Source organism: Telmatherina bonti (genome assembly GCF_933228915.1).
Source record: "Telmatherina bonti genome assembly, chromosome: 6".
NCBI classification, from domain to species: domain Eukaryota; kingdom Metazoa; phylum Chordata; class Actinopteri; order Atheriniformes; family Telmatherinidae; genus Telmatherina; species Telmatherina bonti.
In genome coordinates, this window is record NC_136624.1 from 1,777,265 (window position 1) to 1,793,777 (window position 16,513).

At 43.2% G+C, this 16,513-nt stretch overlaps 1 protein-coding gene across 1 annotated transcript in view; it reads left to right on the plus strand.

Moving 5' to 3' along the window:
• The window catches only part of mfsd4aa (major facilitator superfamily domain containing 4Aa), a gene marked incomplete at both ends in the record, with an annotated part of 200,007 nt that overhangs the window by 10,628 nt on the left and 172,866 nt on the right, over positions 1-16,513 (plus strand). The window contains 2 exons of the mRNA XM_079242836.1: positions 1,342-1,540; positions 12,838-13,092. Coding sequence (XP_079098962.1) covers positions 1,342-1,540; positions 12,838-13,092 — 454 coding nt within the window. The remainder of the gene's footprint in view (positions 1-1,341; positions 1,541-12,837; positions 13,093-16,513) is intronic.

Sequence of the window (16,513 nt, forward strand, 5' to 3'; positions counted from 1 at the left end):
TGCTTGAACCAGGATTACAGTCAATAATTGGCAGCATTGTCAGATCTTGGTCTTGTTATTAACCCTTAAAGCACCAAAAGCTGGCACCGACAGACATGTCATATTTTGATACTGGTTAGTATTGAAGTATTTCAGTCGGTGTAATAAAAGAACTGAAGTTCGGTACCCAGCCCTACAGACATAGTCTGAAAGTTTCTTTGACAATGGATTGATCAGTGATTAACTTACTACATATAAGCAGGGCTGTAAAAGAACAGTTGTGATCAGCAGTCGGTGTTTCTGGAAGATTCCTGAAGTTATAAGTTTAATCAATTTTAGGGGAAAAATGGGGGGGAAATTGGTTATTCATTTCCACTTTATTTGAAGACAACACAAACAAAGTGAGATTGGCTCTGAACACATCTGAAATGGGTAACTTCGCATTTTAACTCTGCTTTTTTTCCCATTGCTTAACTAGTCCCTTGTTTCACCGTCATCTTTCTCTCCATGCTTTTTTTCCACACACACCGAGAAGATGGCGACAGTGTGTCCGGCTGGCCATCTATCATTCATACGAAGTTTTTTGTTTCTTTTTAACAATTGCCACTGAACAAATCCTTTGCAGTCTTTGCTAGTGTATGATCGTAAATCTCTTATTGATTCAAAAGGAAATTAGAACTTTTAATGCTTTTAATTGTGATGGCAGAAATGCTTCCTGGCGGGTATTCCGCCTCGCCTGTTCTGGGCCTCCACTCGACTTTTTCTGTGGAAGCAACTGTCACCATGATAGTTGTACTGTTCACCTGGCGAAGCTGAAGTATTTCATTTTATGAGATGGATTATTATTATTATTATTATTATTATTATTATTATTATTTATGAGATGGATGGATATATATATATATATATATATATATATATATATATATATATATATATATATAATGTGTGTGTGAAATGCAGTGCAAATTCTACAGTGCAAACTATGAATACAAAATAAATAGAGAAATTTTAAAAAAAAATCCGAAAGTCGAAGGGGATCATTATATCTATTAAGCTTCCGTTGCAAAGTAAATTTGTTCAACAGAACACAGCATTCAGACTATGCCTAAAATGCTGGACAAAACACAAAAAAAGAGAAAATAAATAAAGTTCAGTTGAGTTTCAGCTGACCGTTTTTTTCAGCTGACCAACCGCTGTTTGTTTCCAGCCTTAGTACTGGGAAGCGCTAGTGATCTGAGTTTTAAGAGTGTGATCACTTATAAAAATCCTTAAAATAAAGTCAAAGCCACGAAGATTATTTAAACAGAAAATAAATCACTTCCCATGATTTACTGACCGTTGTATTGTTGTCTCCTCCAGCCCCATGTGCTCCCTGTCTGCTCTCTTTTCCTCCACCCTCATCATCTCACTGGTGTTCGCCATCATACCATTATGTCACCACGTGGTGCTGCTGTCCATCGCCATGGCGCTAGCTGGAAAAGCCATGGGGATCATAGACACGGTTGCTAACCGACAGCTGGTGACACTGTACCAGAAGGACTCAGCCGTCATTTTGCAGGTCAGAGGCTTGCTCAAGTTTGTAAATGTAAATTAAAAACAGAATGCAATGATTTACTAATCTCATCAAGCCATATTTTATTCCCCATAGAAGATAAATATATCAGATGATAAAACTGACATCTTAACATTTCATGTTGAAATATCACCTGATTGTGAATCTGATGTCAGTAAAAAGTTTGAACAGGAGCCACAAAAGGCAGGAAAAGTAAAAACTAGAGAAAATTTTAATGCTAATCAGGTTAGTGGACAACAGATCAGTAACATTGGATTACAAGGAGCATTTCAAAGAGGCAGAGTCTCACAGATGGACAGAGCTTTACTATTCGGAAACAAGAGTCTCGATGAGCAGACTTCTACTGTGGCCCAGAAGTGCAAACCAAAATTACATCTTGTGAAACAAGTTTATATTTTCACGATACAAATTTACATTGACAAAAAGCACTTTTACATGTTCAGGAAAACACTTTTACATGTTCAGGAAAACACTTTTACATGTTCAGGAAAACACTTTTACATGTTCAGGAAACATTTTTACATGTTCAGGAAACATTTTTACAAACATATAACCCGGAAGTGATATCATGATTAGGCTATGATTAGAGCGCCATGAAATGTTACACCGGGTCAATGTCCTTCAGGTCTAAACAAACAGCACTAAGTAGCAGGGATGGAGCGTGTTTTCACTGAAACTTTGTTATTAAAATGGTTTCATGTCACTGTTCAACACTACGGTCGACGTTTGAGAAGGGCTACAAGGGCTTTGTGGAGGGAAATATTAACGACTATCAAGGTAAGTTATGTTCCAACTCAAATGTAATGCTAGTACAAGGTGAAACTAGCATTCCTTTAGCCTCAGACATGTTAAGTCATGTCTTGCAATGAATTGTAAGATGACGATCAAATAAATCTGCTGTCAGTATGTTAAGATTTCGAAGTGTAACACCATTTATAGAATATTGCGGTGGTGCTGCTGCAGTGTTTGTAAACACACACCTTCTTGAGGTGGTTGTTGTGGTAGGAGATTTAGGGGAAAAGTGTTGTGGCATACTCAGAAAGTCTATATAGTTCAGTGTTTATTTACCAAATGTTTAATTAAAAAAGACCCTGATGAAGATGTAAGCCAACAGCCTCCATAAGGTGCATTATTGTAGCACAGCCAGCATGCTGCTGGCCAGAAGTAATGGAAGTGTTATCATTGCTACTTACGACTCATATGGTGTTTTGACTGAGACTAATATGTTCTATAATCTTTGTCTCAGTCTAATTAAGTGTCAGATTGACAGCAAGGTTGTAGTCAGAGGTAGAAGCTGCCATTTGCAGAGGAGGAATGAGGAGCCACACAAACTTCAGGTCTGTTATAATAAGGGAACCTGTTAGCTTACAGCTTTCTCTAAAAGTCTAGCTGTACTACCAATTGCAACTGTCTTTTCCTCTGTTCCTGTTCTGTTGTTTTCCGTTTCTTACTAAATACATGTGCAAAATGCTTGACCAGTCAGTAAAAGTCAACATATACAACATACATATTTTTCGATAAATAGAACATACTGAAAATTTTAGGAATTTTAGGAACTAAATGAACTCTGATGTAATATGCAAATCACATTGTGTCTTATAAACTGCTTTACTTTATGCTATTTCCTTCATCAGGTCCACATTTCAAGACCAATCTGCATCAGGATGTTGTCAGACCTAAGATGGCAACTAACCAGGATGTTGTCAGACCTAAGATGGCAACCAACCAGGATGTTGTCAGACCTAAGATGGCAACTAACTAGGATGTTGTCAGTGCTAAGATGGCAACCAACCAGGATGTTGTCAGACCTAAGATGGCAACCAACCAGGATTTTGTCAGACCTAAGATGGCAACCAACTAGGATGTTGTCAGAGCTAAGATGGCAACCAACCAGGATGTTGTCAGACCTACCATGGCAACCAACCAGGATTTTGTCAGACCTAAGATGGCAACCAACTAGGATGTTGTCAGACCTAAGATGGCAACTAACCAGGATGTTGTCAGACCTAAGATGGCAACCAACTAGGATGTTGTCAGACCTAAGATGGCAACTAACCAGGATGTTGTCAGACCTAAAATGGCAACTAACCAGGATGTTGTCAGACCTAAGATGGCAACCAACCAGGATTTTGTCAGACCTAAGATGGCAACCAACCAGGATGTTGTCAGACCTAAGATGGCAACTAACCAGGATGTTGTCAGACCTAAGATGGCAACCAACCAGGATGTTGTCAGACCTAAGATGGCAACCAACCAGGATGTTGTCAGACCTACCATGGCAACCAACCAGGATTTTGTCAGACCTAAGATGGCAACCAACTAGTATGTTGTCAGAGCTAAGATGGCAACCAACCAGGATGTTGTCAGACCTACCATGGCAACCAACCAGGATTTTGTCAGACCTAAGATGGCAACCAACTAGGATGTTGTCAGACCTAAGATGGCAACTAACCAGGATGTTGTCAGACCTAAAATGGCAACTAACCAGGATGTTGTCAGACCTAAGATGGCAACCAACCAGGATGTTGTCAGACCTAAGATGGCAACCAACCAGGATGTTGTCAGACCTAAGATGGCAACCAACTAGGATGTTGTCAGACCTAAGATGGCAACTAACCAGGATGTTGTCAGACCTAAGATGGCAACCAACCAGGATGTTGTCAGACCTAAAATGGCAACCAACCAGGATGTTGTCAGACCTAAAATGGCAACCAACCAGGATGTTGTCAGACCTAAGATGGCAACCAACCAGGATGTTGTCAGACCTAAGATGGCAACTAACCAGGATGTTGTCAGACCTAAAATGGCAACCAACCAGGATGTTGTCAGACCTAAGATGGCAACTAACCAGGATGTTGTCAGACCTAAGATGGCAACCAACCAGGATGTTGTCAGACCTAAGATGGCAACTAACCAGGATGTTGTCAGACCTAAGATGGCAACCAACCAGGATGTTGTCAGACCTAAGATGGCAACCAACCAGGATGTTGTCAGACCTACCATGGCAACCAACCAGGATGTTGTCAGACCTACCATGGCAACCAACCAGGATGTTGTCAGAGCTAAGATGGCAACCAACCAGGATTTTGTCAGACCTAAGATGGCAACCAACCAGGATGTTGTCAGACCTAAGATGGCAACTAACCAGGATGTTGTCAGACCTAAGATGGCAACCAACCAGGATGTTGTCAGACCTAAGATGGCAACCAACCAGGATGTTGTCAGACCTAAGATGGCAACTAACCAGGATGTTGTCAGACCTAAGATGGCAGCCAACCAGGGTGTTGTCAGACCTAAGATGGCAACTAACCAGGATGTTGTCAGACCTAAGATGGCAACTAACCAGGATGTTGTCAGACCTAAGATGGCAACTAACCAGGATGTTGTCAGACCTAAGATGGCAACTAACCAGGATGTTGCCAGACCTACCATGGCAACCAACCAGAATGTTGTCAGACCTAAGATGGCAACTAACCAGGATGTTGTCAGACCTAAGATGGCAACTAACCAGGATGTTGTCAGACCTAAAATGGCAACTAACCAGGATGTTGTCAGACCTAAGATGGCAACCAACCAGGATGTTGTCAGACCTAAGATGGCAACCAACCAGGATGTTGTCAGACCTAAGATGGCAACCAACCAGGATGTTGTCAGACCTAAGATGGCAACTAACCAGGATGTTGTCAGACCTAAGATGGCAACCAACCAGGATGTTGTCAGACCTAAGATGGCAACCAACCAGGATGTTGTCAGACCTAAGATGGCAACTAACCAGGATGTTGTCAGACCTAAGATGGCAACTAACCAGGATGTTGTCAGACCTAAGATGGCAACCAACCAGGATGTTGTCTGACCTAAGATGGCAACTAACTAGGTTGTTGTCAGACCTAAGATGGCAACCAACCAGGATGTTGTCAGACCTAAGATGGCAACTAACTAGGATGTTGTCAATGCTAAGATGGCAACCAACCAGGATGTTGTCAGACCTACCATGGCAACCAACCAGGATTTTGTCAGACCTAAGATGGCAACCAACTAGGATGTTGTCAGACCTAAGATGGCAACTAACTAGGATGTTGTCAGACCTAAGATGGCAACCAACTAGGATGTTGTCAGACCTAAGATGGCAACCAACTAGGATGTTGTCAGACCTAAGATGGCAACTAACTAGGATGTTGTCAGACCTAAGATGGCAACCAACTAGGATGTTGTCAGAGCTAAGATGGCAACCAACCAGGATGTTGTCAGACCTAAGATGGCAACCAACCAGGATTTTGTCAGACCTAAGATGGCAACCAACTAGGATGTTGTCAGAGCTAAGATGGCAACCAACCAGGATGTTGTCAGACCTACCATGGCAACCAACCAGGATTTTGTCAGACCTAAGATGGCAACTAACCAGGATGTTGTCAGACCTAAGATGGCAACCAACTAGGATGTTGTCAGACCTAAGATGGCAACCAACCAGGATATCAGACCTAAGATGGCAACCAACCAGGATGTTGTCACACCTACCATGGCGACAAACAAGGAGTGCAAAGCAGATGCAAAATCCACATTATAGCAGATGCTGCATCAATTCAACTTTTGACCAATGGTTCCTTTATTTAAAAAAAAAAAAAAGAGATATTAGATTAAAGGAAAGATTAATATTAAACAGTCTAATTGCGGCTGGAATGAAGGACCTTCTGAGCCTCTCAGTCCTGCATGGAAGAGACATCAGTCTCTCACTGCAGCCGCTCCTCTGTCCTGCCAAGGCATTATGAAGGGGATGTTTTTTATTATCCAAAATACCCTGAAGTTTTCTCCTCATCCTCTGCTCCACCACAGCTCTGACAGGGTCCAGACTTCTGCCGAGGAAAGAGACAGGACTACTCCCCCAGCAGACACCAGCATAAAACTTATGCTGGTGTCTTATGCTCAACTGCAACCTCTGTAGTTGATGCACACATGTGGACCAGCACAGTGGGCTCATGAGGCCGAGGTAGAAGCAACAGCTGCAGTGGTGAAGACTGCAGCCACATATGTCGAAACAGCCGCAGAGGTGGAGGTAGCCGCTGAGGTGATGGAACCAGCCACTGAGGTGGAGGACCCAGCCGCAGAGGGGAAAGAGACACCCACGAAGCTGGATAGATCATTGTCCAGTCTGACGTAGTACTGGTTGAGGGAGTTGGTTTTGTCTATATCATCCTCTGTAGAATGACAGTTGTCCAACTTGTAGCCAGTGATGGTCTTCATCCCCCTTCACACCTTTTTCATGTCTTTGTTTTCCAATTGCTTTTCCACTTTCTTTGCCTCGGAGACCTTTTAAGCCCCTGCTGTACATTCTCCTACCACTGTTACGCAGATGACACTCAGCTTTTCCTCTCCTTCCCTCAAGATAAACCAACCGTCTCAATGAGAATATCAGCTTGCCTTGCTGATATCTCTGCATGGATGAAGCCTCGCCCTTTTTCAGCTCAATCTGTCCAAGACATAACTCATTGTCTGCCCAGCCAATCCTCCCTTACATCCGCAATTAAGTGTGAAGCTCCACTCTATCACACTTGTTCCTACGTCTGCTGCCCAGAAACTTGGCGTCTTGGTGGATGACCAGCTGACCTTTAAGGTCCATGTTGCCTCGGTTGCCCGTATCTGCCGATATGCTCTCTACAACACAAAGAGAATCACACAACTTTTGGTTCAGGGTCTGGCCATTTCACACATCGATTTACACATCAGTTCCCTACTGGCAGGTCTGCCTGCATGCTGGTTAAACCTCTGCAGATGATCCAGAACGCCGCAGCGTGTCTGGTTTTCAACCAACCAAAATGAGCTCATGTCACTCCGCTGCTAATCGCTCTTCACTGGCTTCCGGTTGCAGCACGCATCAAATTTGAAGTTTTGCTTCTGGTTTACAAAACAATAACTGAAACGGCTCCCGTCTACCTTCACTCCCTAATCCAGACCTACACTCCCTCTCCACAGCTACGTTCCACCAGTAAAAGACGCCTCGTGTTACCACCACAACGTGGGACTAAATCACCAGCCAGACTCTTTTCCTCTGTTGTTCCACAATGGTGGAATGATCTCCCAAACTCTGTCTGCTCTGCAGAGTCCCTGTCTACTTTCAGACCCAGCTGAAGACTCAGTTCTTCAAGGAGAACTTCAACACTTAGTTTAGCTGTATTTGTTGGAAAGTTGGAGAACTTAGCCCAGTTCTTTGCAACAAACTTTATGGTATTAATTCTTTGTATTTTAACATAGGTAATATTATGGGGTGGGAAGGGAGTAAATAAAAAAAAGCCTGTAGCTTCATGGAAGGACCTGCGTCCAAGTGAACAGTCCACCATCATCTTCCAACGGTGTTCTCTACTGTCTGATTTCCAGCTTGTGTTGTTCTCACTCATATGTAAGTTGCTTTGGATAAAAGAGTCTGCTAAATGACTGTAGAATTGAATAGAATAGAATTCTTCAGCTTTTCCTTGTCCCCTGACTGGAATGCCCTCTTTTTTGGTTCAGGAGACCTGTGATGGCACAGGTTATCCATGGTTTATTATTAGGATAGCACCTAACAGTCCTGACTGGAATCAGTGTCTCTAGAGAAACTGATGTATTCTGTGATGGTATCAACACTCATGTCCAAGTCCTGCTCCTCCAGCAGTACATTCCAGTCAGTGCAACCATTGCCTCTGGTGACCACTTCCTGAAGGTTCTGGTGATAAAAGGACATTTTTGTACACAAGGTTTGTTTGTGGGTTGAAGATAGACCATGTTGTGATCAGATCTTCCCAGTGGTGGAAGGGGTATAGCCCTGTATACTTCCTTCCGGTTGGCATACAGCAGATCTAGAGTCTTATCTCCATGTGTTGGACAGTCCACATACTGTACAAAATCAGTCAGGCAGGATGTCAGAGAGACTTCTCCCGTAATAACAAGGAACGCCTCCAGGCGATGATTTTGCATCCTATACTCGCGTCATGTATGACATCACATGATGCTGCTCTGGGGGGAAATGTAAACCAAAACGACGTATGGAATCTAGATTGCACCGTCTGTTGGCAGCAGATTGTATTAGCTCTGACTTGCTATCTTGGTTTTTTTTTTGTTTTTTTTTGAAGTACAAAGTCTTCTTACATAGATATTACCTCAAATTAGGTATTTTTTTCTGAGGATTTCATGCCGGTTCGGAGGGTGTGCTGCAAGGAAGATTTTTCTGCATATTTTTGGCTCGTTCAAGACTTATGATGAGTCTCCATGGCAACAAAAGACTTGTTTACAATCAGGATCAACTGATTAACCTCTCCCAAATCAGGATTATCAGCGAAACAACACATCAAATCCTGATGGAGTTGAAAAGAAAGAGAAGAGGATGCAGAGCGGGAGTCAGACAGAGGAGAAAACGATGGAGATTTAAACCATTTCTCCTGACCGTCTTCATGGGTAATGTGAGATCACTAGCTAACAAAACGGACCAGCTCGAGATGCTAACAAGGTCTCAGAAAGAATACAGAGAGTGCAGTATTATGTGCATCACTGAGACATGGCTGCATGAACACATCCCTGACTGTAATGTGTCTGTACCGGGCTTTAAAACGGTCCATGCAGACCGCAGTAGACAACACAGCGGAAAGCTAAAGGGTGGTGGAATTGCAGTGCTGGTTAACCAGCGTTGGTGTCATCCTGGACATGTTACTGTCAAGGAGAAGATATGCACAAGGGACATGGAACTGTTAGCTGTGAGCTTCCGTCCATATTATTTACCCAGAGAGTTTACCTGTGTTATTCTGGTAGCGGTTTATATAATACCTGGTACCGCACCAGACACAGCCTGTGACGTCATCAGCTCCGTCGTTGCTCGGCTACAAACACAGCATCCAAACTCATTCATGGCGATCTCCGGAGACTTCAACAACGTCTCCCTCTCTGCAACTCTACCAACATTCCAGCAGTTTGTCAGCTGCTCAACCAGAGAAAATAAGATGTTGGACTTATTTTATGCAAATATGAATAATGGATCCAGTTGTTCTGCCCCGCCTCCTTTAGGAAGATCTGACCATAATCTGGTTCTTCTCACCTCCACCTACAAGCCCATCGTTCAGCAGCAACCAGTCATCACAAAGACTATCAAAATCTGGTCTGCTGAAGCTGAAGATGCTCTTAGAGGAGGCTTTGAGGCTACAGACTGGAACGTCCTCTGTGAACCTCATGGAGACGACATCAACGCCATGACTGAGTGTGTGACAGATTACATAAACTTCTGTGTGGACAGCATCGTCCCAACAAGAACAGTGAGGTGCTTCCCCAATAACAAACCCTGGATCACCAGTGACCTGAAAAAGCTGCTGAACATAAAAAAGAAAGCCTTCAGGGATGGAGACAGGGAGTTATTGAGGGCAACACAAAAACAACTTAAAACACAAACTAAGAAGTGCAAGGAGGACTACAGGAAGAAGTTAGAAAGTCAGCTCCAGCAGAATAACCTGAGGGATGTGTGGTCTGGAATGAAGAAGATCACCGGCTTCAAGTTAAAGGGGGACCAGCCTGATGGAGGTCTGGACAGAGCTAATGAGCTGAACATATTCTTCAACAGGTTCAGTTCACCCCCTACCTCCAGCCCAACAGACCACACACCCTCCATAAGCCCACTGCTTTCCTGTCACGCCTCCAATCTGTCACCCTGCAGCTCAGTCATGGACCAGAACACAGCTTCATCTCCCTCCACATCAGGACATCCTGAGACCTCCACCTTGTTTGTCTCCTGCAATCAGGTTAAGAAGCAACTTGAGAAACTGAACCAGAACAAGGCTGCAGGTCCAGATGGTGTCAGTCCCAGAGTTCTCAAGACCTGCTCAGAACAACTATGTCCGATTCTCCAGCACCTTTTCAACACCAGTCTGAGACAAAATAGAGTCCCAGTGCTGTGGAAAACCTCCTGCCTTGTTCCAGTGCCTAAAAAAACACAACCAGCTGAACCAAGTGACTACAGACCAGTTGCCCTGACATCTCACATCATGAAAGTCCTGGAGAGACTCTTACTGGCTATCTTTCATTTAATCTAATCTCCAGTGGCATGTAGTACGCTCTGAAGCCAAAGGAAAGCAGTTCAATGTCCGGACAGCAAACTTTCTGACTGTCACATTACGGGGATTAACCCATCTCTCATAACACCCCCACCTCTCCTCTTTCCGCTCCTCTCCACATCTCTGGCAGCACGCACAGATGTGAAGCCTGGTAGATCCACACACGAGTCTGTTGTTATTCAGCCAGGACTCCGATAAACAAATCAAGCTACACTCTCTGTACAGCCGTTGGTTCCTCACAAGCGCCTCCAGTTCATCGCACTTATTCTGCAACGAGTTGGCATTTCTCATTATAATGCTGGGCAGAAAAAGCTTGTATCGGTTCTCATTTCTTTTAGCCTTCCTCATTACTCCAGCTCTGCATCCACGAAACGGCCTCCTCAGTTCAGCTGGAATTAGATGTTTTTGTCAGTATCCATGACCCATCTTCGCTAGCTCCAAAGGTCGCTCTTTTTTATACACTACTCTGGATTCAGTGCACATTGCAAATAACAAAACATCAGACAAAAAAATAATACAAATATAAAAAAAAGAACCGATTATAAATTGCCTAAAAAAATGTCTAAAATGTCTAAAAATAAATGAATAAATAAAAGTCTGAAAAATGTCATCACGAATAACATAACATCACAAAGTGCACAAACTTGCTGCCAGTGGCCCGGCCCATAGTAACCGACTTAGTAACACAAAGTTATTAGTGAAGAAAGAAATGACACAATCAATAGAACTGTAAATAATAAATTACACAGAAAATCTATTAATCGTCAGTTTAACTAGGAAAAAAGAATCAAAAGCCAGAAACAAACGCAATGTTGTCTGTGCAGATCAGGAAACTTGCCTCCAGTAGCCAAACAGCGACTGGGAATCAAAGCAGCAAGTTACAAATACAAGACAGTGCAGTCGGTCTCAAGCTCAAATATGATACATTTACGTTGCAACAATAAACAACACATAAAATATTTATCATTATTGATTATTGTAATACTTTTAAAACTGTGGAATTCCTGTAATAAATGTTTTTATCAGTAATATGTTGAGACAAACATTGAACATGGCTGCTTTTTACCTGTACTGCAGCCAGCCGGTCACAGTGTTGCTGCTTCTCCATCTGAGTGTTCAGCTCTGGAAGCTGCAGCTCGTCTTCCTCCAACTGACCAGTCCTGCCTCGACCCTCCTGTCAAACCTAGCAACACATCATCTTGGTCACTAAAAACAAGTGCACACATGTAACATAGCTGAAGCAACATTTAAACATTGCAAATTCTGCACCATGTCAGTGTCTGACTGCCTGTGTTAGTCTAATTCAGTCTAACAGGCTGAGTATATGCAGAAATATTAATTATGTCATAGTTAACCTAGCAACTATAGCTAGCTTAGCACATAGCTTAGCCTCATCTTACTAGCACTAGCCTTTATTCCATATGCTATATTGTCATTTTTATGTACTACTTCCAAGAGCTACATAAATTATGAGGATTTTCAGTGTGAGGAAGAACCTGTTGTGTTAAAAGTTACTTATCGGTTCACTTGGAGCTGAAATACTAGATGTCGTCACATAGCTTACACATAGAGTCGTGTCAACGGTGACATGAAAGTGGTTTTGCTGTTCTTGGGGGATGAGGTCAGGAGTTTTGCTCATTACTGCCACCCTGTGGTGGTTTGTGGAGGTAATGATTTTGTGGTTTTGTTGACAACCTGTTTTGTTTGCCACCTGTTGTTGGAAAGAATCACCTTGAAGTCTTACATACTCAGTCTTTAAAGAAAAAGCCTTCTTCAGTAGATTTCTTTGTTTTTTGCATACACAGAAATGTGTTCCTCAACCTAATATGTCCTCAGATGTGTAAAACACATTCCTTGAGATTCACCATCCTACAACTTTTAGATGCAACCCTTCTCCAAAAAGAGCTGAATCAAATGAATGTCTGGTTACCAGGGCTCTGGAGAGCTGGATGACTATTTAATTGAATCAGTTGTGTTGGAGAGGGGATGCATCTAAAAGTTACAAAATTGCAGATCTCAAGAACCGGACTTAAGTACCCCGTCTGGAGGATTTTTCTCAGGAGATCACAGCCTGTGTTCTGATGGTTCCACTTTTATTCAGAGTAAGATTCTGAATCCTAACCTCCATGTGTGAATAAACACTGATCATTACACATGTAATCTATGTAATAAAAAAGATGACATGATCTCATGACTGTTCATATTCATGTCTCCCTTCAGGCTTTGCACTTTTTCATAGGACTGGGAGCACTGGTCAGTCCACTGGTGGCTGATCCATTCCTGTCAGATGACAGCTGTATCCTCGGAGCCAACTGGACCGCCAACTCGTCCTTTCCTCTGGATCTACAGCATCTCCGTGACAGCCTGGCCGGGCACGGAGCCGTACTGCAAAACGCCTCCCAGTACCCACTTTTCACTGAGGGTGTGGTTGTCACCAGGGTGGCGTACGCTTTCTGGATCATGGCTCTTATCAATGTAAGTTCTCATGTTCGTATTTATTCAGTCTGCTGGTATATTGTGTACCTGCCTGTACAGTTCCTGTAACAGCTGTGTGTGATTTGAAAAAGATAAGTGTCTCCTGACATGGTTTACAAAGCAGTATGTTTGCTCAGATAACAAGTCAAACAAGGTAAAGTCTGGAGTGTTCTCAGGATATGCCACATGTTAACATTAGCATGTTGACACTGGAACCGCAACTTTCTGCAAGCTCTGCTTCACTTGCACCATTAAAACCTTCTTGTAAACTTGTTTAACCAGCTAGTGATGGTGTTATAACCATCACTGGCCACTTCATCAGGTCTATCTGCTCTTGACACCAACATCCTTGAGACAAACACTTAAATCAGCCAGTTGCATGAGAGCAACTCCTCATGTAGACATTGTGAAGAGGATTCACAATGATGATTGAAGCTCTGATCATCAATGTTATTAGCAGAAACAGCTTTTTATAAACCTGCTCGATAATTGCCACAAACAATTTAGTGTAGTTCTGCAAGCAGAGTTATAACATTTAGCTTTCATTTAGAGTTTCAAGACCCCTCAAGCAGGTAGCAACAAACCTAGCCACTCTTTTTCTGGCGTTATTGGAGACTTTTGGAGACTGACTTGAAAGAATGTATCTTTACCTCTAATGAAAAAGAGCAGCTGGTGTTGCCACAGTCCCCTCGCTGTCCAGATGCACTCACACAAAGCCCAGCACTGCCCTCAGTTCTCAGCACTGGTCTCAGCTCACCTGCATCGGTGCCAGTTCCCAGCATCTGTCCAAGGTGGTGTCAGATCAGGAACATTCACCTCTGCTCGAGGACCACATTTTATTAATAGCACATCTGCCACTGGCTGATCCTGGGTTATCAATGAAGAGTGTGGGGGGGGATGAAAAATTAAAGTGCGAAAACTTCGGGAGTGCAATGCCCTCCGTATGGATTACCTTCCCTCTCTTTGTGATCATCCGCCCACATTTCTACAGTCCGAATGACATTCCGATGTCCCTGCTGTAGATCCTGGTGGTGTGGATCAGAGAGTCGATGTCCCGCTCACTCTTAGCGTACAGCTTGATGTCATCCATGTACAGGAGGTGGCTGATGGTGGTTCCATTCCTGAGTCGGTATCCATAGCCAGTCTTGTTGACTAGTTGGCTGAGGGGGTTCAGGCCTCTACAGAACAGCAGCGGGGACAAGGTATCACCTTGGTATATGCCACATTTGATGGAGACTTGTGCAATTGGCTTGAAGTTGGCCTCCAGGGTGGTCTGCCACAGTCTCATTGAGTTTGCAACAAAGGTCCTCATGCAGCGGTTGATCTTGTTCAGCTTCAGACATTCCAGGATCCGTGTGTGTGGCATCGAGTCGTAGGCTTTCTGGTAGTCAATCCAGATGGTGCACAGGTTTGTCTGTCTGGTTTTACAGTCTTGGAAGACTGTTCTGTCATCCAGTAGCTGATATTTAGCGCCTCTGGTTCCTCTGCCAATGCCTTTCTGTGTCTCTGCCATGTATTGATCCATGTGCCCACTTAGCTTAGCCGCTATGATGCCTGACAGGAGCTTCCATGTCGTGCAGAGGCAGGTTATTGGCCGGTAGTTGGATGGAACTGATCCCTTGTGGGGGTCTTTCAGACTTCACTTTTTGGGAGTTCCGATCCGATACAGATATCTGAAATTTATATATCTGCCGATACCGATATTTACCGATACCAAATCTGTTTATGTGAACATTATTGTAACGATGATTGTTTTTGCTGTTATAACTGTGTAAGATTTTATTAGGTTGTAATAAATGACCCATCCTTTCTGACGTTACTTCACCAATATAAATATAATAACATTACAGATCGAACAGTTTCAACAAGTTTTATTCTGATTCGGCACATTTTACCTGAATACAACTATAACTGTGTGTTTTTGAAACAAAGATCCAGCTTTTAGTGCCGCGTTCCTCATTGCATGCGGCTCGCTGACTCCTGCCTTGCGGCTCGTAAGCAGCCTCTGGTTTTCAACAAGTTATAATGATCCTCAACGCTGCAGTTCTCTCCACTAACAAGAGCTGCAGGCTGCTTGCAGAAACTTTGCCGTCCTAACGCCCACATTCTGGAGGCATTATTGTATTTTCACCATATACTGTTACATAAGAATGCCGTTATTCCGTGTAATATTTAGGATAACCATTCCTTGCTAAAAAGCTGAATGTTACTGATCTGGCAATGTAGCAGGGTACGTAGCGTGGGAACACTTTTTTGGGGAGTGGCGTCTCTCCTCTTGTCTTAGTATATTGACTGCAGCTCTTGTTGAATTAACAGTGAGAATCAGTTATAAGTGTAACAAAAACTGTCACATTTTAACATACAATGCATTTTTTTAAAATTACTTTTAAATCAAGTCCGAAGCATGTCATCAAACACATCTGTGCTACCTTGACAGTTGTGGTATCTGGTATATATATGTGGTATATACACATATATACACACACACATATATATATATATATATATATATATATATATATATATATATATATATATATATATATATATATATATATATATATATGTATGTGTATGTGTGTGTGTGTGTGTGTGTGTGTGTGTGTGTGTGTGTGTACATATATATATATATATATATATATATATATATATATATATATATATAATATGCTGGTGGTGCTTCCACTCTAGTGGTAGCATGAGACGGAGTCTACAACCCACACAAGTGGCTCAGGTAGTGCAGCTCATCCAGGATGGTACATCAATGCCAGCTGTGGCAAGAAGGTTTGCTGTGCCTGTCAGCGTCGTGTCCAGAGCATGGAGGCGCTACCAGGAGACAGGCCAGTACATCAGGAGACGTGGAGGAGGCCGTGGGAGGGCAACAACCCAGCAGCAGGACCGCTACCTCCTTCTTTGTGCAAGGAGGAACAGGAGGAGCACTGCCAGAGCCCTGCAGAATGAGCTCCAGCAGGACACAAATGTGCATGTGTCTGCTCCAACAGTCAGAAACAGACTCCATGAGGGTGGTATGAGGGCACGACGTCCACAGGTGGGGGTTGTGCTAACAGCCCAACACCGTGCAGGACGTTTGGCATTTGTCAGAGAACACCAAGATTGGTAAATCAGTAATCAGTAATGGTGTGGGGGGGCATTTCTTTGGCTCTCCATGTCCAGGAGTTGGCGGATGCTCTAGTCCAGGTCTGGGAGGAGATCCCTCAGGAGAACATCCACCGCCTCATCAGGAGCATGCCCAGGCGTTGTAGGGAGGTCATACAGGCACGCGGAGGCCACACACACTACTGAGCCTCATTCTGACTTGTTTAAAGGACATTACATCAAAGTTGGATCAGCCTGTAGTGTGTTTTTCCACTTTCATTTGGAGTAGAACTCCAAATCCAGACCTCCATGGGTTGATATGTTT